This window comes from Chlorocebus sabaeus, chromosome 18 (genome assembly GCF_047675955.1).
Source record: "Chlorocebus sabaeus isolate Y175 chromosome 18, mChlSab1.0.hap1, whole genome shotgun sequence".
Lineage (NCBI taxonomy): Eukaryota > Metazoa > Chordata > Mammalia > Primates > Cercopithecidae > Chlorocebus > Chlorocebus sabaeus.
Window position 1 is genome coordinate 48,845,650 of NC_132921.1, and position 26,161 is coordinate 48,871,810.

Below are 26,161 nucleotides of genomic sequence, written 5' to 3' on the forward strand. Positions count from 1 at the left end.
GGATATTTTCTTTTTTTGCTAGCTTTATTGAGGCATACTTGGTAAATGAAAATTGTAGCCAGGTACAGTACAGTTGCTCATGCCTGTAGTCCCAGAGCTGTGGGACACCAAGATGGGATGATTGCTGGAGGCCAGGAGTTGAAGAGTAGACTGGGCAACATGATGAGACCCTGTCTCCACCAAAAAAAAAAAAAAAAAAAAAAAGCTGGGTGTAGTGGTCCACGCCTGTAGTCCTAGCTAATTGGGAGGCTAAGGCAGGAGGATCGATCACTTGAACCCAGGACTTTGAGGCTATAGTGAGCTGTGATTTCAGCACTCCAATCGAGCCTGGGCAATAGAACGAGATCGTGTCTCAAAAAATAGATTGTATATATGTTAGGTGTACAACGTGTTTTCATATACATCTACATTATGAAATTATTACTGCAATCAAGCTAATTACAATCAAGCTAATTAGCATATCCATCACCTCATGTAGTAACCATTTGTGGGTACATGTGGTAACACTTGTGATTTGCTCTATTAATGAATTTTAAGCATACAATACAGAATTATCTGTAGTCACTATGCTATACATTTGATCTCTAGAACTTATTCATACTACATAACTGATACTTTGTACCCTTTGACCAACATCTCCTCATTTTCCTCACCCTCCAGCCACTGGAACCACCATTGTATTCTACTCTCAGCTTCTATGAGTTTGACTTTTTCAATTTCCACATACAGGTGAGATTATGCTTGTCTTTCTATGTCAGGTTTATTTCACTTACCATAATATTCCCCAGGTTCATACATGTTGTTGAGAATGACAGGATTTCCTCTTTTTTCAGTGCTGAATATTATTTCATTATATGTGTGTAATAACATGAAATATATATGTATATATACACATATAAAATTAAATATTGATATATTTTATGTCATATTTTCTTTATTCCTTCATCAGTGGACACTTATATTGTCCCCATATCTTATTATTATTATTTTTTGAGGCAGTCTTTCTCTGTTGCCCAGGCTAGAGGGCAGTGGCACAATCTTGGCTCACTTCAAACTCTGCCTCCCGGGTTCAAGTGATTCTCCTGTCTCATCCTCCCAAGTAGCTGGGATTACAGGTACCTGCCACCACGTCTGGCCAATTTTCATAATTTTAGCAGAGATGGGATTTCACCATGTTGGCCAGGCTGGTCTCGAACTCCTGACCTCTGGTGATCCACCTGCCTCAGCCTCCCGAAGCTCTGGGATTACAGGTGTGAGCCACTGTACCTGGCCTAATTGTCCCCATATCCTGGCTATTGTGAATAAGGCTGCAATGAACAGAGGAGTGCAGATATCTCTTTGAGATAATGATTTCATTTCCTTTGGATGTGTTCCCAGAAATGGAATTGCTGGATCACTTGGCAGTTCTATTTTCAATTTCTGGGGGAACCACCATATTGTTTTCTATAATGGATGGGTTGATTTACATTTTCACCAGTAGTATACAAGACTTCCCTTTTCTTCACATCCTTGCCAATACTTTTTATCTTTGACTTTTTTATAACAGTGATCCTAACGGGTGTGAGGTGATATCTCATTGTGGTTTTGAATTTTATTTCTCTGATGACTAGTGATATTCGACATTTTTTCATATACCTGTTAGCCATTTTTAGGTCTTCTTTTGGGAAATGCCCATTCATGTCTTTTGCCTATGTCTTAGTCTGTTTGGGCTGCTATAATGAAATAATCTAGACTGGATAATTGAAAAGTAATAGAAACTTATTACCCATAGTTATGGAACCTAGGAAGCCCAAAAGCAAGGTACCAGTATATTTAGCGTCTGAGAAGGAACCATTCCATGTAGATGGTGACTTCTTTCTTGGTGGAAGGGCCAAAGAGACAAGCAAGCCCCCATAGACCTCTTCTATAAGGGCACTAATCCCATCTATGAGAGTGTAGCCTCCCAAAGGCCTCACATCCCAACACTATTGCACTGGGGATTAAGTTTCAATGAAAAAGTTTAAGAAGACACAGAAGTTTAAACATAGCAGCCCATTTTTAAATCAGGTTATTTGTTTTATTGCTATTAAATTTTTTGAGTTCTTTATATATTTTGGACATTGACCCTTTATTATGTATGGTTTGCAAATAATTCCTTCCATTCTATGAGTTGTCTATTCATTGTTTACTGTAAGGAAGATTTTTAGTTTATGTGATCCTATATATAAAAATATATATACACACACACACTCCTACATATATACACGTATATATATACGTGTGTATGTATGTATGTATCTATATACACATATACATACATTTAAGTCTTTAATCCCTTTTGAGTTTATTTTTGTATAAAGTGTGATACAAAGGCCAATTTATTTATTCCACATTTGGATATCCAGTTTCCAAATACCATTTGTAAAAGAGATTATCCCTTCTCTTTGTGTGTTCTTGGTGTATTTGTTAGAGATTATTCTTTCTTTTTTATAGCTTTCATTGTATAGATCTTTGTATGGATTTTTTATCATCTTGGCTGAATTATTTTTCTATTTTATTTTATTTTTGATGCTATTTTAAATGATGTTGTCTTCTTATTCTTTTTTGTATAGTTCATTGTTATGTATAAACATACAGCTGATTTTGTATCTTGATTTTTTTGTCCTGCAACTTTACCGGATTTGTGTATTAGTTCTAACATTGTTTTGGTGGGGTCTTTAGGATTTTCTGTCTATAAGGTCATTTCAATTGTAAACAAAGAAAATTTTATTTATTTTTTCAAGTTTAGATGGCTTATCTTTTTCTAACCTTTTATTACTATGACTAGGACTTCTAGTACCATATTGAATAAAAGTGACAAGAGTGGGCATCCTTGTCTTATTCTTGATTTTAAAAGAAAAGTTTTCATTTTCTCACCACTGAGTATGACATTAGATATGGGCTTATTGCATATGGCTTTTATTATATTGACGTACATTTCTTCTATACATATTTGTTAAGAGTTTTAATCATGAATAGATGTTGAATTTTGTCACATTCTTTTTCTGAATCTATTGAGATGATTATATTATTTTTTATCCTTCAATCTGCTAATGTGGTGAATCTCATTTATTGATTTGTATATGTTGAAACATCCTTGCATCCTAGGGATAAAACCCACTTGACTATAGGGTATAATCCTTTTAATGTGCTTTTAAATTTTGTTTGCTAGTTTTTGTTGAGTTTTTCATCTATGTTCATCAGAAAAATTTGCTATAAACCTTTTTTGTAGCGTCCTTATCTGGCTTTGGTGTCACAGTAATGCTGGCATGAACTTGGAAGTGTTCCCTCCTACCCAGTAATTTCTTTTTTAGGGGGCAGGGGGTGGGAATGGAAGGAGTTTGAGAAGGGTTATTGTTAATTCTTCTTGGAATGTTTGGTAGAATTTACCACTGAAGCCTTCAGGTCCTGGGACTTTCTTTATTGTGAGGTTTTTGATTACTGATTTGATCCCCTACTCACTATTGATCTGTTCATATGTCCTGCCATTTTTTTTTTTTTTTTTTTTTTTTTGAGACGGAGTCTCGCTCTGTCGCCCAGGCTGGAGTGTAGTGGCGCAATCTCGGCTCACTGCAAGCTCCGCCTCCCGGGTTCACGCCATTCTCCTGCCTCAGCCTCCCGAGTAGCTGGGACTACAGGCGCCCGCCACTGCGCCCGGCTAATTTTTTCTATTTTTAGTAGAGACGGGGTTTCACCATGGTCTCGATCTCCTAACCTTGTGATCCGCCCGCCTCGGCCTCCCAAAGTGCTGGGATTACAGGCGTGAGCCACCGCGCCCGGCCGTCCTGCTTTTTATGATTCAGTCTTGGTATGCTACACATTACTAGGAATTTATGCATTTCTTTTGTGTTATCAGGTTTGTTGGCATATATAATTGTTCATAGTAGTTTCTTATGATTCTTTGTATTTCTCTGATATCATTTACAATATCTCTTCATTTAGTTATAATTTTATTTATTTGATTCCTGTCTATTTCTTGGTCTAGGTAAAGTTTTGTCAATTTTGTATATCTTTTCATAAAACAAATAACTTGGTTTCATTGATCTTTTTTGTTTTTCTAGTCTCTGCCTTACTTATTTCTGTTCTGATCCTTATTATTTCCTTCTGTCTGTTAACTTTGACCATAATTTGTTCTTCTTTTTCTAGTTCTTTGAGGTATAAAGCTAGGCTATTTGAGATCTTTTTCTCTTCTTTTAAAAATTAATTAATATTATTATTGTTTTTAGAAACAGGAAACAGGCTCTCCCTCTGCCACTCATGCTGGAATGCAGCGGCATAATCATAGCTCACCGCAGTCTTGAACTCCTGGGTTCAAGCTATCCTCCCACCTCAGCCTCCTGAGTAGCTGGGGCTACAGGTGCATGCCACCATACCTGACGAATATTTTTTTTTTTTTTTTTTTTTTACTTTTTATAATTTTTTTTTAGAGGCAGAATCTCGCTATGTTACCCAGTCTTGTTTCAAATTCCTAGCCTCAAATGATCCTTCCTCTTCAGCTGCCCAAGTAGCTGGGATTACAGGCATGAGCCACCACACCTGGCTCTTTTTCCTTAATGTGACATTTATTGCTATACACTTCCCTGTTTGAACTGCTTTTGCTATATTCTATAAGTTCTGATATGTTTGTTTCCAGTTTGTTGTGCTTAAGATATTTCTGGATTTCCCGTTTGATTTTTTTCTTTGCTCAGGAGTGAGTTTTTTATTTTCACATATTTGTAATTTTTTTCAATTTTTCTTCTATTATTGATTTCTAGTTTCATACCAGTGTGCTCTGTAAGGATATTTCATATGATTTCAGTTTTTAAAAATTTGTTAGAACTTGTTTTGTGGCCTAACATATGATCTATCATGAAGATTCTTCCCGGTTCACGTGAGTAGTATATGTCTTCTGCTGCTGTTGGATGGTAAGTTTTGTGTATGTTCATTAGGTTCATTCAGTTTCTATTGTTGTTCAAGTCTGCTGTTTCCTTATTCATTTTCTGTCTGGACTATCTTTTACTATTGAAAGCGATATATTGAAGTTCTCTGCTGTTAACATATTGCTGTTTGTTTATCCTTTCAGTTCTATTAACATTGGCTTTATATATTTAGGTGCTCTGTTTTGGGATACATGTATATTTACCGTTATTATATCTTCTTGATGAATTGACTTCTTTATCATTATATAATGACCTTCATTGCCTCTTGTGACAATTTTTATCAAGCACTCTATTATGTTTGATGTAAATATAACCATCCCTGATCCCTTTTGGTTACCATTTGCATGGAATATATTTTTCTATCCTTTCTCTTTCAGCCTATGTGTCCACTTATAGCTAATGTGATACTTTTGTAGGCAACATATAGTTAGTTCTTGTTTTTCTTTTTGAAATTCATTCAGCCACTCTGACCTTTGATTGGAGAATTTAATCCATTTATGTTTAAAGTAACTATTGATAGATAAGGACTTACTATTGCCATTTTATTAATTGCTGCATGAATATTTTTCAATTTCTTCCTTTCTTGGTCTCTTCCTTTGTGATTTGATGATGTTTGTGTAGTTGTATGTTTTAATTACTTTTTCTTCATCATTTGCATATCTACTTACAGATTTTTTTTATTTGTGGTTACCATAGGACTTACATAAACTACCTTATAGTTATAACAAACTATTTTAAGCTGTTAACAACTTAACTTCAACTGCTTCAAATACTTGGTGCCTGGAGTGTAATGGTGGGCCTGTTGCTAGGGTCCAAAGTGAAGTTGAAGTTGAGTGCTTACTTCACTCTCCTTCAACCATGTGGAGAACTTCTTTCTCTAAGTTGTGCTGCATGGGTTTGAGGGAGAGTTGACAAACATAATGTGAAACCGTCTTTTCTACCTTCTTCGTTGAGTCTTTTCTTATTTCTGTGCTCCACTCAGGTGCTGTAATCACTTACTTGGATTCCTTAGTTGTTGTAAAGGTATTTTTGTGCATGGATGGTTATTCAAGTTCATGTTTCTGTGAGGGAACAAATACTAGAAACTTCTATTTCGCCATCTTGGTGACTCCTGAGAATTCCAGGACTCTTGATTTCGAGTAGGCCTGGGAGAAAAGATTCTGAATAGGGTAAAAGTTTTTTTTTTCTTCCTCTTCACCTGCATTGCAGGAGAAATATTTTTTCAGAAATGAGTATGAGATGTGAAAAGCCTGCTTGGAGGATCTTTCTTCTCTGTGCATAGGAGGACTCTGTGGTCTGTGGGTCCCAGTGAATATGAGGTTGGGAAGAAAAGATTCAAGGGGAGTGGAATGCCATGGCAGGTGTCCCTATAACATGAATTCTAAACACCAAGAAAATTATTCCCAAATAAGTGCTTTTATCTTATGTAATATATAGTGACATGGCAAGTACTATGTTAGAGCCACAGCAGAAAGAATAATATGATGCAATATTTGCTTAAAAATATTTTCTAAGATACAAAGTGGGCTTTGTGTTATTTCATGCATACATGTATACATGAGCACAAACCTATTTTTGACCATTACATGTAGTATTTTTCAGAGGAAAGCTATAAAACTAATGTGATATGATTATTAATAATTTCAAGAAAATTTGATTTGGGGTTAAATGCTGCTAGACAAGTCATAGGATTGATTCAGGTCAATGATAAATCTATCCAGAAGGGATTTCTACAAAAGTACTTCATTAGCATGGGGAAAAGAGAAACTTTCAGAAAGTATCAGGGCTGTGGAAGCCAATCAAGTGTCTCTCCGACTCCATCACTTACCTATCTATCTTTCTATGAAATGTTTCTCTTATAAAGTAGATAAAAGATTTAATAGAAATCTAGAAAAACCAATGGAGGCTTTGCCTGAAATCCTATTTGATAATGAATTTACTGGTCAGACCCATTAGTTCTAATGGACTATAACTCGATATGATTTAAAATATAAAACATAAGGATGGAACATGCATTATAGACTTCTTTTTTCTTCTGAATTAGTATAAAGTATTTCTTCAGGGAGTAAGAAAATAATGATCTCTAATGAAGTAAATCAGCTAAAAGTATTTATTCCCTCTGTAAAAACAGAAAAATAGAATTTAAATTCATATATGCTATATGCGTTTATAGAAAAAGAGAAAATGAATGAGAATGTAAATTATATATACATTCTTATTAAATAATATAAAATTTTTCACAAAATAGTTTAGAATTGTTCTGATCATTATCCTCACACAATAACTGCATAGTCTGAAGCAGTATTTTTTGAAGTCTGGATATCTTAGTCTGTCAATATTATATTTAAAAATAAGAGTTCTGCATTTCAACCCCTAGGAGTATTGAATTTTAATGACCTGAATGTGGATTATCAATGGCAGATTTTAATTGTAGGCTTGTTTCTCCTCTTCAGTATTCTTATCACTTCTTTTCCCTTAAAGTCAATAGGATTAGGCTATGTGGTACAAACTGATTTTAATATTAAATTAAGAGAAAATGAGGTTTACAATTTTGGATCTCAGTATATGGGGTTTCTTCAAGTCTATGCTCCTATAGCATGGATAAGCAAAAGTTGACTCCATCACCACCAAGAGAACTAGCACCCGTTTACACTCAATTATACATTTGTTGCACATTTTCCCTCATTTTTACTAATTTAAAATACATCAGTGTTTGTAAGGGCTATAGATGCACCTAAGAAATCATCTGTGGCATTTATGTCTTATTTGCAACTCATTTATTCCTATTGCTTATCTTATATTTCATGTAAGATGTTAGTGCTATGGTGGAAAACTGAAGCCCTGCATCAGACTTCTTAGTAGCACTGTCTGAGTCACTGTCAGCTTTTATTTAAAGATATTCAACTATCTATCAGTTTTGCTTAAGGAATTATTTGCTTTGATGGGAGAACTTGGTTTTTGAAAAGTTAATATTTATAAAATTACTGTAATGGTAGTATAGATTTCTAACTTGATTCTAGATCTTGGTTCTGAAAACAAAGCTCTATATAGGCCACAGAAAAGGCTTGCTCTGACAGTCAGTGTGAGCTATTATGGATATATATTATTAAAAATCGACATAAAATAAATGAAATATGTGGCCTAAATGCATTTCCAGGTGTGTCATTTTCTGTGGAAGGGATGATTCACTGCAGTAAATATATACATGAGTTCTGTTTGAATTTATTTTTTATTCTCACTTAAAATATTTTGAAAAGCAACAATGAAGAAATGTTCATTGTGCAAAATCCAAAGTTTATTGCTCCTACTTGGGGCTAAATTACAAAAAAAAAGTATATAAAATTGGATGCAAATTTGATTGTGCTAGCAGTAACTTTAAAAACAATGTTGGCAATGTTTCATAATGAGGAAAATTCATTAGGATATCTGTACACTGTGATTTTACCTAAAAGAAATGCAAAAATATAAACAGATGCTCATCGAGATGTGGTTGATTTTTATCTCCACATGGCCTTATTGGCTCTTATTAAAAGTCATCTAATCAAGTTTGATAGATATTTCTTGAAATGATGCATGGTATGCAATGCATGCTTTCATTGTGCTTCCTGCCATTATGGAATAACGTGTCTTATTTGGAAATACAATGATCATTTCTGTTAAATCATGCTCAGTCAGCTTATATAATAACACCTGTATTTTGTGAATCATTTCAGATTTCAGAGAGCTATGCCTTCCTACCAAGAGAAGCGGTGACACGATTTCTAATGAGCTGCTCAGAGTGCCAGAAAAGAATGCATTTAAACCCAGATGGAACAGATCATAAAGGTAGTTGCAGTGTCAAATAGTGAGATTTAAAGCAATTTTATTCATAATGGCAATTTATATCTCACATTTTTATAAAAACGTGGTAGACTGAAACAGTTCAACAAGTCAGATCATCTCATTTATTCAAGTAGGAGGCAGTGAATTTTGAATATCCACTTACAAAGTAATTCAGTGCCCATTGTTAGAAGAAAGACAGTTTCAGCTGTGGCAAATAACATTTTTCCCTGTAATAATGTTTTAATTTTCACTTATTATATGTATTTCATGGTATTTTAGATATATTCAGCAAGGAAATTGGTTTCTATCAATGTCTTTTCAAGTCTACCGATTCCTTATTTCTAAAAATTATGAATAATGTGGAGTTTCTTTACTAAAAAGTTTTACATAAAAATTATGATTTGGCTTTAGTTATTATTAAAATTATAGAAAATTATTTAGCTAAATATGACTTTCTCTCAGAGATTCTATCAGTCTCAGAGATACATTTTTGCTGGCTCATTCCTATGTCTTCAAGGTTAAATGGAATGGCCAAAAGCAAAAAATTGAGCAAATTTCCTTCAGCATTCAAAAAATACATATAGAAAGTAAAGCAGAGAAGAAAAATACAAATAATTGTGTTAGTCCCCACATTAGGTTTATTTATTGTTACTCAGGATGTTTAAAAGTTCCCCTGCACTTAGAAATAATTAATTAATACTATTAAACAGTGTCAATACACCTTTGTAGAACCTTACTAGTTACTTTTTCTACCATCCAACTATAATAATACCATGCTTTAAGACACTTGGTATCTAAAATCCTGTTTCAATTTGGAGAAATAGATCATTTTCAAATTACAGGTAGAATGCAGTGTCACTTTCATTACCCATTAAAAATGTTTTATTACAGATAACGGAAAACCTCCCACTTTGGTGACCAGCATGATTGACTACAACATGCCAATTACCATGGCCTACATGAAGCACATGAAACTGCAGCTGCTAAACTCACAGCAAGATGAGGTAAAATAAGAACATCTACATTTGCATCACTTACAAATTGGAACGAAGCTTGATAACCACGACTATCATATTAAGCATGATGGCATTTTGAAGATAGTAATTTATTTTTTAATGAATTAATCTTACCATGGTTGCACAGATGGAGAAAGCGAGCAGAAACTCCTAGTCCACAATACAGAGCCCCTGTCTTAACACCTCTGTCTTATGTGGGAATTTGTTTGTTCCCAAGAAAGCTACATTTTCCTTAGTAGACCATAATTGAGCTGGCCTTGGTAAAGTGCTACAAAGTTCAGAGGGGGTAAGTTCACAACAAAATATCTGAAATAATTGAGATTCTAAGGAAATTTAAGTAGTAAGGCTATTTTGCATGGCAATCAGAAAAGTAGATTTAATGAGTATTTCAAGTATTATCATTTCTCCACCATTCAAACCTTATGTAAATTTTAAAGTGATTTTTTAGTTAACTGCTATTCTATATGTTATTTATTTACTTCTGTGCATTTCCTAGAGATAGTCTGTGGTCATTCTTAATTAGAAGTGTTTTGATGTTTTCATTTATCCTATTTAAATTGTATGGTGAAAATTTAGCAACATGCTGCATGTATAGACACTAAAAACATATTTCTTAAATACTCTGTAGGATTCTAGTTAGCTAGCCATTTCGGTTGAAGCTATGCCAAAGCAGGGACTAAGTTATGTATATATGGTTTATATTCTCCAAAATAAAGAACAATCGCAGATATACAGTAGGTGCTTAGTACATCCTTCTTGGCTAGTTAATACTCAATAGATGCATTTGGGTTATTTGTATTAGGAACAGGTCCAGGTCCTCAGGCTAATAAATGATCTCCTTGAAATTTCTCTAAAACAGGAAATGAGGTTAAATGTTTATTTGTCAAACACAGAATTATTTGCTAAGCTATGATTGCATTCTTTTAAAATTACTTTGTTGAACTTACTTTATTCATAAAACTCAAATCAAGTTTTTAGTTTTCCTCTGTATTTAAGCAGGTTTAACTCAAAGCTCTATTTATAAAATTGTTTGATCTCAATAGACGTTACTCAGGGTATGCGCCTTACAAAAATTCATATTAGTGCAGTGGCAATATTGGATTTTATATTGCCACATGGCTACATATAAATAATTGAATAAATAGTAATAAAATCATTGGGTTAAAGACATCAATGACAATTAAGAAAATACTAATATCCTTCCATCCCTGAGAACGATTAAAAAAACTATCTTCACAATTCATTATATAGTTGAAAAAAATTTTTAAATGTCTCATTAACTAGTTAGAGCTGTCAGATTATTTGTAGGAAGCTCATTTAGATGTTGATATGTTTATTTCTAGGCCAAAATGTAAGATGATTCACTTTCTGCCAACAATGCACCCACATATGCTGATCCCTTCTGGCTTCTAAAAAATCATAAGTATTTTACACAAAAGAAATAGATCCTTTAAAATTTATAACTGGATTAGAAAAATAACTCTTATCCTTATATTTTGAAAATACTAAATTGGATGTCATGCTGCCTTAAAATATTTAGATAAATGACTAGTTAGAATTATTTGCAAAATTTTTAGAACGTTGTGTTTATTGAAAGATGAAAAAGAGGTTAAGTAAAGGAAGTCACATTAAAATGGAATTTAAGTGAAATATTCGTGTCTGATAAATTATATTTAAATTTGAATAAGCATTAATCCAATAAGTTCAACCAATATTTATTCAGTACTTTCTATGTATTTGACCCTCCTGAAGAAAAACAGTGAATAAATTGAGAAAAATCTTTGTCTTTTGTGGAGGTAAACAGATAATAAAGAAAATAATGGCCATAGGTATATAAGAAGATGCTAAATGCTATTAAGAGAAATAAAGAAGGCCAGACATGGGACTCCCTGTAGAACTAGGGAATCACAAGTTTAAAAGGCTTTATTAAAATGTGTTATTTGAGTAGAAGTGAAGTAAATGTGTGCAGGTAGCAGAGGGATACAGTGAAAAGTTCCTGAGGCAGGTGCATATCTAGTAGCTGTAGGAACAGCAAGATAGTCAACATGGTTGCAACAGAATGCTCAAGGAAGAGGAAAATAGGAGAGGAGTTTAAAGAGATAGTGGAAAGTCTAGTTATATAGAGTCTTACATTTTAAGAACTTTAAAATTTTACTCTGAGTAATATGGGGAGCCATACTTTTTTTTTGAGCAGAGAAGTCATGTGATCTGATCCATATTTTGACTTAATCATGTGGGCTGAGAATAGACTGAAGAGGAAAGAAAAAAAACTGGATGCACAGACACCAGTAGAAGGTTATTACAGAAATCAGTGTAGGTAAGGAGTTAACAAAGCTCTGTTCCTTCCTGCATGAGAAATTGGCCTTTGAATAACTTTTGGAGTTTGCTGTCCCGCAAAACTGCTAACATTGAAATGATAACTGTGTTACTAGGCAACATTGCTGTGGCAAAAATGATTCCAATTGTTAAACTGTATCAGAAGACAAATATCTGGTGAGAATCTTTTGATTTCCTTGAGTTGAATAATTTTTGTAATTGGCATGTCCTTTGTGGGGACCTTAAGGTATTAACTGTGCTGTGATAAGATATTTTGTCTCTTTTGGGGCATGGGGCTTCTCTGCCAAGTTTCCAACCTACCCAGTATGATTACTGTTTTCTTGTACCTGAGCTATATCACAGGAAGAGCTAAAGAAAATATGTCTAATTAACTATATGAATTGCTACATGACCCCTTCAAGGGTTTCCATGGAAGTGAAACACCTGATGCTGCCCTGCTGGCAAGAGTTTCCTTTGCTACATGCTTCTAGAAGAAGCTGATGCTAAGGGTTTTCAATGGTCATCTTATGAGTATACATTTTAGTTGGATTTAACAAAAGCTTCTTAAGAATGTTTCAGGAAAGAAGATAATAGTGGCTTGAATCAAAGACATAGTGGTTTAGGTAGTGGGAAGAGGAGAAATTATGAATAGATTTTAAGTTTTACTGACAGATTCGATGAGAAGTGTGAAGGTCAAGAGTAGTAATGTCTCCAAGGTTTTTAATCTGAGCAAGTAGGGTAGAATTGATATTAACTAGTGTAAGAAAAACTGGGGGTAGAAAACATTTGAGGTATGATATTGGAAGTTCAATTGTGAGCTCTTCGTTAGAAATTCAAGTGGATTTAAGAGGTTTATTAGAGATTTAAGTAGATTTGTCAATTAGACAGTTGGCATGTGTGATTAAGAACAAAGAATTAAGCTAGACATAAGGCCAAGCATCATCCATGAGCAGATAGTGTGTGAAGCCATGTGCCTGAAAGTACTACCAAGGTAGTGAGTGTAGATTGAACAAACAAAACCCAATAACGTTGATTTAGGAAATTCCAATGTTATAACATCTGGCAGATGAGGAGGAATCAACAGGGGATACTGAGGAAGAGCACCTAGGGTATTAGAAAAAGCAGGAGAGTTTGTGAACTAGAATAAAACTGGAAAAAAGGTTTTTCAGTATGTCTACGGTAATGTATTATGTCAAAGCAAGTGAAAAGTCAATTATACTGAAGTCTGAAAATTAAATTTGTATTTAGCCTGGTGGAGGTCAATGGTGTTCTTGACAAGAGCAGTTTTTATGAGGTGCTCAGGATAACAGCAGCAAAGTCACTGAAGAGTTTGCTATGAAGGGGAGCAGGGGAAAGAGGTAGGAGCTAGAGGGAGCATGGGAACAGGAGTTTTTAATTATATTTTTTTATAAAATCAAAGAAATTATAGCATATTACATGTTGATGGGATTCATGTAGCAGAGGAAAATAGTGATTTAGGAAAGAGGAAGGAGAATTGATGAAGCGATGTCCTTGACATTAATAGGTAGGATTTCTTGTACAAAACTGGAGAAGTTGACTTTAGAATGGAGCACAGACAGGAGGGATCAGATAGAGGTAGGCGAATGGAAATAGTCGTGGAGATTATGGAATTGTTCTGTTTGCTCCTAATTCATCAGTTAACAAAAAAAAAAGGCAAGAGTGAGGGTGTTTGAGAAGGTGTTGAAAGTTTGAGGAGAGAATGTGAAAAGTAGACAGTGAGGAGTGAATTAACCAGGAAAATGGACCTCTCTTGAGTTTCAAGTGAGGTCATTTAAATAATTGTTCATCTCTATATCCAGCTATACAGGGGCATGGGTAGAACAGAATAAGGCAAAAAAACAGAATTACTCATATTTTGGGTCTTGTCAAAATAATAGAAGTGGTATAGGAGGGTATGATTAAAATGACAAGCCTTGGAATTCTAGCCGCATAAGAAGATGAGTGAGGTCATGAGAGAGGTGGGCCGAGAGCAGGGAGGTCAGTGCCAAAGGGTTAGAGGGTTAGAATCAAGGGGTGATAAATATCAGTGGGATAGAAATTTCATCAGAATACTAGAATACATGCAATACTAGAGCAAGTGATACGGAAAATTTGAGATTTGAAAATTTGAAAATTTGAGAATGGGATGCTTGAAATCAAGATTTTGGAGGATGTGCAGTTGCTGGTAATGAAATGCATACAACATGATTATGAGAGCAAAATGACTGAAGAAAGGTAGAAGACAAGATCATTAGGGAAGAGTTCATGGAAGTGACAGGTCAGGATGTTTCCAGAGATACTGAAATAACCAGGGACTGAAGCATGTGTAGTTGTTTGTTTGTTTTTGTTTTTGTTTTGTTTGAGACAAAGTCTCACTCTGTTGCCCACGCTGGAGTGCAGTGGCACGATCTTGGCTCACTGCAACCTCTGCCTCCCGGGTTCAAGCGATTCTCCTGCCTCAGCCTCCTGAGTAGCTAGGATTACAGGTGCCCACCACCATGTCAGGCTAATTTTTATATTTTTAGTAGAGATGGGGTTTCACCATGTTGGCCAGGCTGGTCTCAAACTCCTGAACTTAGGTGATCCACCTGCCTCGGCCTCACAAAGTGCTGGGATTACAGGCGCGAGCCACCGTGCCCAACCTGAAATAATATTTTTAAACAGTTTGCTCAGACTGTCTTGTGAAAAATGTTGAAACGTGTTCAAATGGCAAAATTCTATTAAATTACTCTTTTTATGTACCCATCAAAGAAGGAATTGATGTGGAAAGGAAAAATACACAGGAAAATTTAGGAAACTGGCCATAAATAATTTACTACTTAGAACCACTGACATGTTGTTCCACCTCCATTTTGCAGATGGGGCACCAAGGTTTTTAGCTGATAAAACTTACCCTAATGATTAAACTGGTAGAGAGAAGATTAGGTATTTGAACCTAGGTTTAAATAACTTTGGAGCCCAAAGTCTTCCTACTCTGCAACACATCCACTTAAAGTTAGTATTAACTATTTGCTTTTTTAAGCAACAAATCAATGTAAATAGAATGCTATGTTGTAGCTCAAAGGGGAAAAATTAGATGGTTTTCAGTTTTCTTTTGCTAGGTACCACCCCTAAAACTTAGTGACTTAATACAACAATGATTTATTGATACCCATTATTCTATGGGTTAAGCAGTTAGCCAAGAACCTCTGGGTGATTTATTTTGTTACTCCTGGCAGAAGCTAGGATCATTTACTCAGTGACATTCAACTGGTAGCTGGACCTGGCTGGATAGTCCAAGAAAACCTCACTTAAGTACCTGGCTCCTTGATGCACCTTTATGCTCCTTTACATGACCTCTCACTCTCCCTGTGGCTGGCTTATGCTTCCTCACAGTGTGCTGGTCTCAGGGTAGTCAGACTTCTTATCTGACAGCTTTATTGTATGGCAGCTGGTTTCCAAGAGACAGGAAATGGGAGCTCCCTGTTGTTCTGGGACTGACACAACATCACTTCTGCCACATTTCTACTGACCAAAGCAAATAACAAAATCAGCCTAGTTTCAGGGGGAGGAGCGAGAAATTCTGTTCCTTGATCTGAGGAGTGGCACGCATGTAAGGGGCAGTGGGGAGGGGAAGGGATCCATAGTAGCCATCTTTGGAAACTATCCACTGCATGGTCAATAACCATTAAAAAAACCTCAACCTCTTATATTAACCAAAATACAATTTTAGTGAATTAACTTGTTATTAGAGGCTTACCACATTTTGTAAAGATTTTACAAAATACTGTATCTAATATGAGACATTTGACCTTATGAACGATTGGTGAGGGTTTAAACTGGAACAAACTTTCTGGGGGATCATTTGATGATAATTATTATACTTTTGAAATATATTTATATTACTTGACTAGAAATTCATCCTATGGAATGTGATATATGAAACAATTTATCTATTAAAATGTTTACTGTTTGCTAGTAGTGAATGACTGAATATATTTTCAAGATCTCACAACAAAGGATTGTCAGATACGCACTGCCCAAGATGGTTGTCATTAGTCGCATGTGAATGTTTAAGTTTAACTGAACATCAATTAAAATTAACTAAAACTAAAAATTCAGGTCTTAAGTCACACTCACCACATTTCAAATGTTCAATAGCACATACAACTAGTATTTACCTTATTGAATAGAGAATATTATAGAGCAATTCCATCATTGCACAATGTTTTCTTGAACAGCACTGGACTGGGCTGATAGCCAGCATTAAATAGCTCATTGAACTACATGTAGCAGGACACCACCCCAAAGATGCTAATTCTAGGTCTGATATGTGGGACCTGGGGATATGAATTTTTAACAGAATCTATACTCATGCACACTGAGGTTTGAGATGATGAATTTCATAGAGATGCTGATAATGTAAGCTTTAATTTGATTTGAGCAGACGATAAGTTTTGAAAAATCAACAGAAAGAGAAGATTGGTGGGAGTGGTTTCTAAGCAGTCTTAGGGGAAACTGTAAATGTTTAATTGAATAGCATACACATTATTTGACAAACAATGGATAGGGCTACAGATTTATCAGCAGAGAAGTGACATGTTCAGAAATGGGAAGCTTAATTTGGCAATAGTTAATAGGCAGGACTGGTGTAGAGAAATTGGATGTGGATAAGTTAACTGAGAGACTATTATTACATAGTTTAGGAAATGGAAAAATACAATTTTTAACTAATCAGGCAGGACAATAGCAGGGGAAATCAGAAGGTACATGGTAGAGACCCTTTATAGGTAATATCTGGAACTTGGAAACTAAAATGAAATATGGAGCAGATTAGCAGTCTCCATTTCAAGCAACTTCTGAAGATAGAAATAAAAACTCAATAACAAAGCTTTTGAAAAGTAAATAAGTGCCATGTTTAAAAGGGAAAAGACTGAGAAGAAAAATATTTGTTACAGTTAAATTGTTCTAATATTAAAACATTAAGTTTCAAGGAGGCAGAATTATTATGGTCTCTGGTCATGATTTTCATTATCATGAGATTTTAGTCATGTAAGAAATAAGCTCACACAGTATGATGTGGAGAGTTTTTTTCTGGTTGTCAAACAAAATAGAATTTCATAGAGAAAAGGAATTAGATGAATGGTCTAAAGATAATCATGAATAAGATACTTAATATCAGATCAGTCAAGTTTTCTGATTCCTTAATCTTAGAAGCTTTCAGTAGTTTCTTCCTAGTGTAATTAGTATTATCTCTATGTTGGTAAAAAAGCACAAGCTTATATTTCATATACCTCTGCTAGCTTTTATTAAAAACAATAATTTAATCAATTATTAATTAGAATATACAGAATGAATACATGCACTTATTCTCATTAAAGCTTTTTGCAAATGTGTAACAATTGAATTCTAATAAGGAATGTAATTGTGAAAATGAATTATATTTCATATGTAATAGTGGAAGAAAATATTTAAAATATTTTCAATCATTAAGCCACTTATGATGATAAATAATTTAACATGGTGTTTTTTTAATTACAAAAATACATAAGTATACATTTGGTTACATAAACATTTTAATCTCTCATCTGAATTTATTAAAATGTATGCCAGCAAGAGTGTCAGCATACATTTTAGTGGTAGTAAAAAAATATATTGATTTTCCATAATATGCTGTGGCTGTTTTTACAATCATTTCATAGAACAGGGTCTGTGACCTGAATCTTTATATTTAGCTCTTCTTTAAACATAAATACACAACACATACATATCCTCATATATGTATACATTTTACATATTTATATGCCATATAAATGATATTTTACCAGCTTACTTATAGTTAGCTTTTTGTTACCTTTATAACAAATACTTATAAAGACTGTTTATGTGTTTATGTAAACACACAGCTACTTTAGTAACACATTTTGTTTGCCTTTACATTATATTGAAATGTGTTATATTTTGTTGTGTATGTTCATATACTGTCATAAGTGTGCGTAATATTATATTCTGTAGAATTTATTGTATATTCCATATAGTAATATTAAACAGTTTTATTGTGCTTATCATGTACCTGACATTGTTCTAGATACTTTAAATATAGTACATTCCCTCACTCCTCATATGACTCTGTGAGATTGGCACAATTTTTATTTCTATTGTATAGATAAAGAAACTGAGGCACAGTAAGTTGAGGTAACTTGCTTAAGGTAGCATATCTAATAACTGGCAGAATATGGACCTGAATCTAGGAAGTCTGGCTTCTGAGAATATCCTTTAAAATATTATGACATCACAGAAAGTATATATAGTGTATGTAATGGATATCTGTATCATCTATCAATGTGTGTATATATGTATGTATTTGTATATGATCGACACTAGTAACAAGTCCATATTTTATTACTGATAATGTCAGTCCACATTGAAGTCTCTTATGTTTGCATACACACACACGCAAACACACACACACTCACACACACACACTAGAATTTAGAATTGGAGTAAACATAATGAATTGAGAGAGGGCATGTAACTAAGAGAAGTCTATGTGGCTGATTGTCTAGAGATCTAACACAGTGGCATTTCCTTACGGACTTAATGAAGAGCTAGTGCTACTCAGTGTGCCCAAGCATGACCCAGTCCTTGGTAAAGGAAAGACAACACAGGCAAAACCACTGAGCCTGACTTAAGAATCAGAATGCCAATTTATTAGTCTACCAGGATGGTCTTGTTCGTTAATAATAGAAACTTCTTTGCTAATGCCAAGATGTCATTTATGAAACCAAGGTAATTCTTCCTATTCAAAGATGCTGTTTCTTCGAGTCTGGATGACTTCATATGACTACTGGTTCTAGTCTATAATAGCAGGGAAAATGATTTAACTTCTCTATGCCTCAATTTCTTCATCTATAAATTGTTTGCAAATTTGTAGCTAATTCATGGTTGTGATGAAATATAAGTAACGTGTGCAACATAAATAGCAGCACTACTACTGCTGATTATTACATTAGTGTTAAACATTCAGATCAAACATTTACAAATTAAAGTCAAAGCTAGAGATTTTGATTAAACATTTACATTCTGCACAGGTTTCCTGGGCCTTCCAGCCTTTATAAGTACACCATTTGTCCAAAAATCAGTTCTTCAAATGAAGTTTGCTTCAGTAAAACGACCGCAATAATATATCCTAGATTTGGTTTAACATTTGGAAAGATTTGATAAATTGGCCATTCAGGAAAGTGGCCTTTTGGTAATTCCATTTTATGAACTGACTTTTAGTACATGTTTCATTCACAATTTTACCTAGAACTCCTTTTTGTGGTTGCCGTGCAATTTATATTTGCTTGCAAAGAAAGAAAGGGTGTACTAAGATTACCTTGCTCTCCATTACATTGTGGACTTTGAACCTAATGTATAAGTTTGCTATATTAGAATCTATCCTGTTTGCCAATGAAACATTTTTTATAAAGCCCTTTCTGCATTCTAAGATTTCTGCTTACAACATTTTTCGGTCATTTAGTTTTTAATCAAAACTTGTATTTCTCTTTATGTTACGTTTTATGATTAACTCTTTTAGAAGGTATTTACTATAAAATCATTCTTTCTTTATTCAGGTTAATTCCTAAACTGCACTGTCTCTAAATGTATATTTTTGCCTTTAAAATATTGGAGTACATAGGGACATATTATTTCACAAGTCTTGAAATTCCTTGAAGGGAGAAATTATTCCATTGTTTGTTATTTTAAAAATCCATTAGTTTGTAACATACTTTTCTGAATTCTGTAAACATTTACTGGTTAAACTTCAATTGACCTTGTAGATAAAATGGTTATTATTTAAATGTATTATATTTTTAAATGCTTGATGATATTTTAAAACTATTTTCAGGATGAAAGTTCAATAGAAAGTGATGAATTTGACATGAGTGATTCAACACGGATGTCAGCTGTGAACTCTGATCTTAGCTCCAATCTTGAAGAAAGAATGCAAAGTCCCCAGAATCTTCATGGCCAGCAAGATGGTAAGCCTTTCAGTTTGACTAAATAAGCAAAACAACCCCTCAAAAACGAGTCAGAATGCATGGAAACAATTACCTCTTAATTCTTGTGTCAATTTTTAAAAATCTGCCTGTTTCTATGGGAACTTTTCTCTATGTATTTAGGTTATGTCATCCACTTCACTATTTTGTAATTCAAAACTTTGTTCAAAACCAAGGTGTTAGACTGATTTATAAGCAGATATTGGTTATAAAATTCAAGCTAATTCACATTTTGCTCCTTGAACTTAAAATATGTGTTATATCAATACAGTTTGGTTTCTGTGATAATATTTTCTAGCTTTGATTTCTTGGGCTGTCATCCTTCTGACTAAATCAAGCATTTAAATATGATCAAAAGATTAACTTGGATGTTTTTCTTTTATGTAAAAGACAAGTTTCAACTAAGAATCACTAGATATTAAAGGAAATTTTACCAGAGCAGTAGTGCTGAGTAAGACAATATTTTGCTGTGATTTTGAACTACTTTATTCAGCTGTTAAGGAAAGAAAGCTCATGATCTCTTATTCCTGGGTTCATTAAAGATTTCTGAATCAGCCTGTTGTTCTTGATAGGAAGAAAGCTAGATATGTAGAGAAAGTAGATGTTATACTAACATTGTAGGCCTAATATTTTTGGAGATCTTGGAAAACTACCTTTGTAGATTTTTGTCTTTGTAAATATAAAATTATGCATACAAGTAAATTTGACTTATTTCAGTAATTGTGGACAAAAAGGGAAATTGGCCAATTATATTCAAAATTTGTTTATTATTTCTGTATTTAACAAGTTTATATGAACTTTTTGATTGAAGAATTTTGTACTTACATTTATAGATACTGAAAAAAACCTTTGCTTTCTCTGACAGTTGCTATTACAAACTGGTTGCAAAAGATTGCTATATTTCTAGCTGCTATTTGTGTTCTGTTTGTGTTGGCAAGGCATAAGAAATCCCTAGTTTGAAGCAAAAAAACGTCCAAGAACAGAGGGGCTTTTCTTTTTCTCATTTCAGATGGATCTTAAAAGATGCTGGTGTCCTTGTTAGCTTGAGTTATAAGAAAATGAGGAATGCGTTGATTATCAATGACTTTTAAGATTGTATCTTACTTGCTATGTGCTAAAATAGCTATTGTAGGAGAAAAGCCATTTATTTGGAAATATTATACGAATGAAGTTTTTCTGATTTAGATATAAATGTTCTCTTTTCTTCTAAAACATGAGTAGGCATTCCTCAGATTTTGTATTTTTTAATGGCCGTTGTATAGCACCAAGATCATAGAATAACTGACATATTCTTAGTAATGTGCATCACTCCATTACTTTGCTTATGCATTTAACTTAGGTATCTCCTAACCATCTTAGTCCCTAATTTTAAGGAATATAGATAATGTAGAGGATGTATAGAGAATGTAGAGGATGTCTCTCATCGTGGAAATTAATTGTTTACTTGACTGAAATTGCAAGCTGCGGGTCTTTGGCTATGGCCAGCTGCTGTGATATAAATCTATATTGATTTTAATCAAATGCAGTGGAATAACTCCAAATATTATGTACTCTTAGGGAAAAGCACTTTCTCATGATATGTTGATGAATGTTTCAAGGGTAATCACCTACCTAGTTGTTCCTTTTCTAACCTAGGCCTAACCCTTCCTTGCCTTACATATCAGATACTTTTTTCTTACATTTCTTGCTAAGTTTTCTCTTGCAATGATCCCTCCTCTTTCTCCTGCATTAGAGGTTTTTCTCACTCTGCTGGATTATTAGAATCTACATACAAACATAATTTGGTAAATATCTTCTTTAAAATGCCTCCATTGATTTTGTCTTCTTCCATTTGTGCTGCTATAACCAAATACCTGAGACTGGATCATTTATAAAGAACAGAAATTTATCTCTCACAGTTCTGGAGTCCAAGATCTGGGAGTCCAAGATCTAGGTGCTAGTAGGTTCAGTGTCTGGAAGAGCTTGTTCTCCCATGATAGTGCATTATTGCTGAATCCTCCCAAGGGAAGGAACACCATATCCTCTCATGCTGGCAGGATCCAAAGAGGGGTAAACTCCTCTGTCAAGCCCTTTTATTTTATTTTATTTTATTTTATTATTTTATTTTTGAGATGGGGTCTTGCTCTGTTGCCCAGGCTGGAGTGCAGTGGTGTGATCTTGGCTCACTGCAACCTCTGTCTCCCGGGTTCAAACAATTCTCTTGCCTCCGCCTCCCGAGTAGCGGGGACTACAGGCACACACCACCATGCCCAGCTAATTTATTTTTTGTTTGTATTTTTAGTAGAGATGGGTTTTCACCATGTTGACCAGTCTGGTTTTGAACTCCTGACCTCAAGTGATCTGCCTGTCTCGGCCTCCCAAAGTGCTGGGATTACAGGCATGAGCCACTGTGGCTGGCCTCTCAAGCCGTTTTGTAAGGGCACCTAATCCTATTCATGAGATGAGACTGACACATCCTAAAGGCCATACTTCTTAATACTGCTATGTTGGGGATTAAGTTTCAACATCAATTTTGGATGGGACAGAAACATTTAATCATATCATATCCCATTGCACCTCTTCATTCATTGCCCTATTTCTCTACACCACCCCTGCAAAAGACTTTATAGTGAAACTCTGAGTTGTCCCATTATTTCCACTCTACCCTTTTTGGCTCATCTCAAGTAAGCTTTCATCCTTGCCACCGACTTCACTTGTTCTTGTGAACATCACCAGCAGGCTTCTTCTTGCTTAATTCATTGGTCAACCCTTAGTCCTCATCTCCTTCAACACTAATGTTTAAGGACAACGCTCTCTATTTTTGTTTTTTTTTTCTTCTGGTGCGATTTCTGTGTCATTCATCTCTGTGGGCTCCTTTTCCATGTTCTATTCCATAGATGCCAGAGTGTAGGCTTCAACTCACTCTTCCTTATTCTCACTCCCTAGGACACCACAACTAATCATGTCACTTTCCACACTATCTGTAACTAGATGAATCCCAAATTTATTTCTCCAAGCCCTGACATCTTTCCTGAGGTCAGGAATATCTCCTCTTACCTATTTCCTAATTGTTAACATTCTTCAGAGGATTTATCACTGTATGAAACTGCATTATTTTTCTCACTTATTAGCTGTTTCTCTTCTAGAATGAAAATACCATATTAAGTAATGAGTCTTCACTTGCTTACAGTTTTCCTTTCATTGGCTTCATTTGAGATAGTTCTTATATGCTGTATCATTTAAATGATTAAAATATAACTTTTCAGAATGATTATATTTTGTAACATAAGTTTTACATATTTATCTTCTTTTCTTCTGTCCTTCCTTCTGACAGTGGTACTCTCCTAAGTAATCCCTATTGACAACCTTCTGTAAAATTTCTTTTTTTCCTGTTTACAAATACACAACCATATACATACTCAGAAAATTTTGTCATCAAAAACCTAGAATTATGTCATTTATGCTCTTCTGTATCTTGATTTATTTGTCTAACATTACCTTTCTTTTAGAGCCTCCTATATTAGGGGTGAGTGTGTGTGTTTTTGTGTGTCTGCGTATCACAGTGAGAAAAAAAAAGGAATGGGACTTACCTCATATAACACATAATTTTAAGGAATATGTTTCAAATTCAGTGTTGCCACTATTGACACACAACTCTTTGTTGGAGAGGGATGTCCTCTGCATTGCATAATGTTTAGCAGATTGCTGGCCTCTACCTGCTGCATGTTCGTAGTTCCCCTTCTCCCACCTGTGACAATAAAAATGTCTTCCGATGTTGCAAATGTCCCTTGTTGGACAAAATTACTCTAAGTTGGAAACAAATGGTATAGGTAGAGAATAAGGGTCTGTGCAAGAATCCAGTATGATGGGGATTGAGGAGACACAGTGGAGAGATGTTGAAAAGTAGGGGCTGAAGAAAAGTCTAGGAATCAGTGTCCAGTTGACTTTCTGCAATCTCAGAATAGTTCTTTAGTTACACTGTCCAAAATGATAGTCACTCTCCACATTGTGGCTATTGAGTACTTGAAATATGGCTAGTGTGACTGAGAAGCTATTGTAATTTAATTTTAATTCAAATTTAAATAGCTACACGTGGCTGGTGGCTACTGTGTCAGACAGTGTAGATATAGATCATTATTTTATTTTGACTGGCAGTTAAACTCCGTTCTCTACAGCCGTTGGTTGAATGTGTCTGAAGTCTGGAAAAACTATAGGAGAAATTCCTATTTTAACAGTTGACTGAAATCCCTGTTTAATATTTTGAAAATCTAAACAGTACAAATTTTTTTAAGTTAAATTAAAAATGTTTTTTTAACATTAAGTGATTAACTTAAGATTTTATTTAGAGAAATTGAAGTAGGGCATTATGATTTTTATGAATCCTTTCTAATAATTATAACAAGTAGGCATAAAAATGTCCTTATTGGGCACCATATAAAATGAAGAGTAAAGTAAGTTAATTTTTTCACAATTTTTATTTCACGATGGTTGTAGAAAATTTGAAAGGTATTCATTAAAAACAAAGGGAAAAGAAGACTATCTAATGTGCATTGTTTTGGAAATATATATCTATATATCTATATATATATATATATACACACACTCAGAAAAGGAGAAAAAGAAGAAAAATATTTTTCCCCAGTCTAGACAATTAGATAAAGGTCAAGAAGACACAAACCCGAATGAAGAATTTGTAATGAGAAGAATGCTTCAGGATTAATGTATAGTATTCTGCTTCTTTTGCCTTTTTTAGGTTTATAATATTTCCCTAACTCAGTAAAAACATAAAGGCAAAATATGCATAGAAACTGAATCTTTGCATAAACAGTATTTTACCCTCATTTTTGGTTTTGAGGAAACTATATTGAGCTATTTAAATTTTTTTTTTTTTTTACAGACTTAAAATAATGTTTTTAAGTTAAAATCATTTAAAGGTTATATATACATCTGCTTTACTCATGAAAGCATGAGTAAAAGCACAATACCTTGAAGGTGTTGTGGAATATAAGGAGCTTATCATGAAGGAAGCTTTGCTATGCAATGTCTGCGGTTCACAGAATTTCAAAAAGCATCTCGAGGCCTAACAGCTAAAGGCATCCTTCAAATATTCAGCAAATTGTAAGCGTTCTTGTTCTGCCATCCATTTAAATGGATTAGAAACAGAAATTTTGTCACTTGAGCTTCTGTGTTTGAATCTCAGGTCCTAGACATTTATCGCAGCATGCATTAGCTCAAAAAATTATTCCCTTTCCTAAATCAATTACTTAGTTTATTATGAATTTGTACCTTCTAAAACAGCCGATGTTCATTCCTTGTCTGTGGTTATTTTTGAAAAGATATGTGGCAAAAGAAAAGTGTCAGATTTAGAAACAGACTTAAGGTTTCAGTTCAAAATAAACGTTTCTCTTCATTTTATAGAAGGATACTTTTCTAAGAACCATTTTAATCACTTTTCTGAGTTAACACTTTAAACTATTGATATTTTGTAAGGGGGTAATTATTCTTTTTTTAAGCACAAATAATTAGATTATTAGATATTACCAATATATTTATGTATTTTTCAATTGCAACAATTTATATATATTTGCATTTTTGAAACAGATAATAGGAATACAAAGGAATGTTGAGGCATACCCTTAAATTCTCTGTAGGTCAGCTTAATCAGCTATAAATGTAAGGGATTATAGTTTTAAAAAGTATACGTTTCTTTTTAAACCTTATTTTCTATTATTTCGGTCATAACATCACAGAATAAATTGCTTTTCGGAGAGCATGGTCAATGTCCCTTGATTATCATATGTCAGTTGACTCAGTGGAGTAACAGACATTTTTTAACACAGTTTTTTTTTTTTTCTGCAGTGTTTAGTACTTCATTGTTGAATCAGTGTATTGTTTATATATTGAAGTGTTTAACAAGCTGTGTAAGCAATGTCTGTATGCTAAGCAAAGGGATGTGGTAATGTCTAGACACAATAAAAGAGGGAGAAGGACTTGGAAATTAGGAGGTTCTCTCTCTCTCTCTCTCTCTCTCTCTCTCTCTCTCTCTCTCTCTGTCTCTCTCTCTTTCTCT

General features: G+C 34.2%; 1 protein-coding gene across 11 annotated transcripts in view; it reads left to right on the top strand.

Annotated features, from left to right (window-relative positions):
* The window catches only part of NOL4 (nucleolar protein 4), a 392,019-nt gene that overhangs the window by 103,851 nt on the left and 262,007 nt on the right, over positions 1–26,161 (top strand). For 9 of the 11 annotated variants that reach the window (XM_007974313.3, XM_037982413.2, XM_007974314.3 and 6 more), the window contains 3 exons: positions 8,651–8,762; positions 9,651–9,763; positions 19,962–20,094. In XM_007974313.3, the coding sequence (XP_007972504.1) occupies positions 8,651–8,762; positions 9,651–9,763; positions 19,962–20,094 (358 nt within the window). Of the gene's footprint in view, positions 1–660; positions 730–8,650; positions 8,763–9,650; positions 9,764–19,961; positions 20,095–26,161 lie in introns of all 11 variants that reach the window. The other 2 variants (XM_037982402.2, XM_037982403.2) reach the window with 1 other exon arrangement.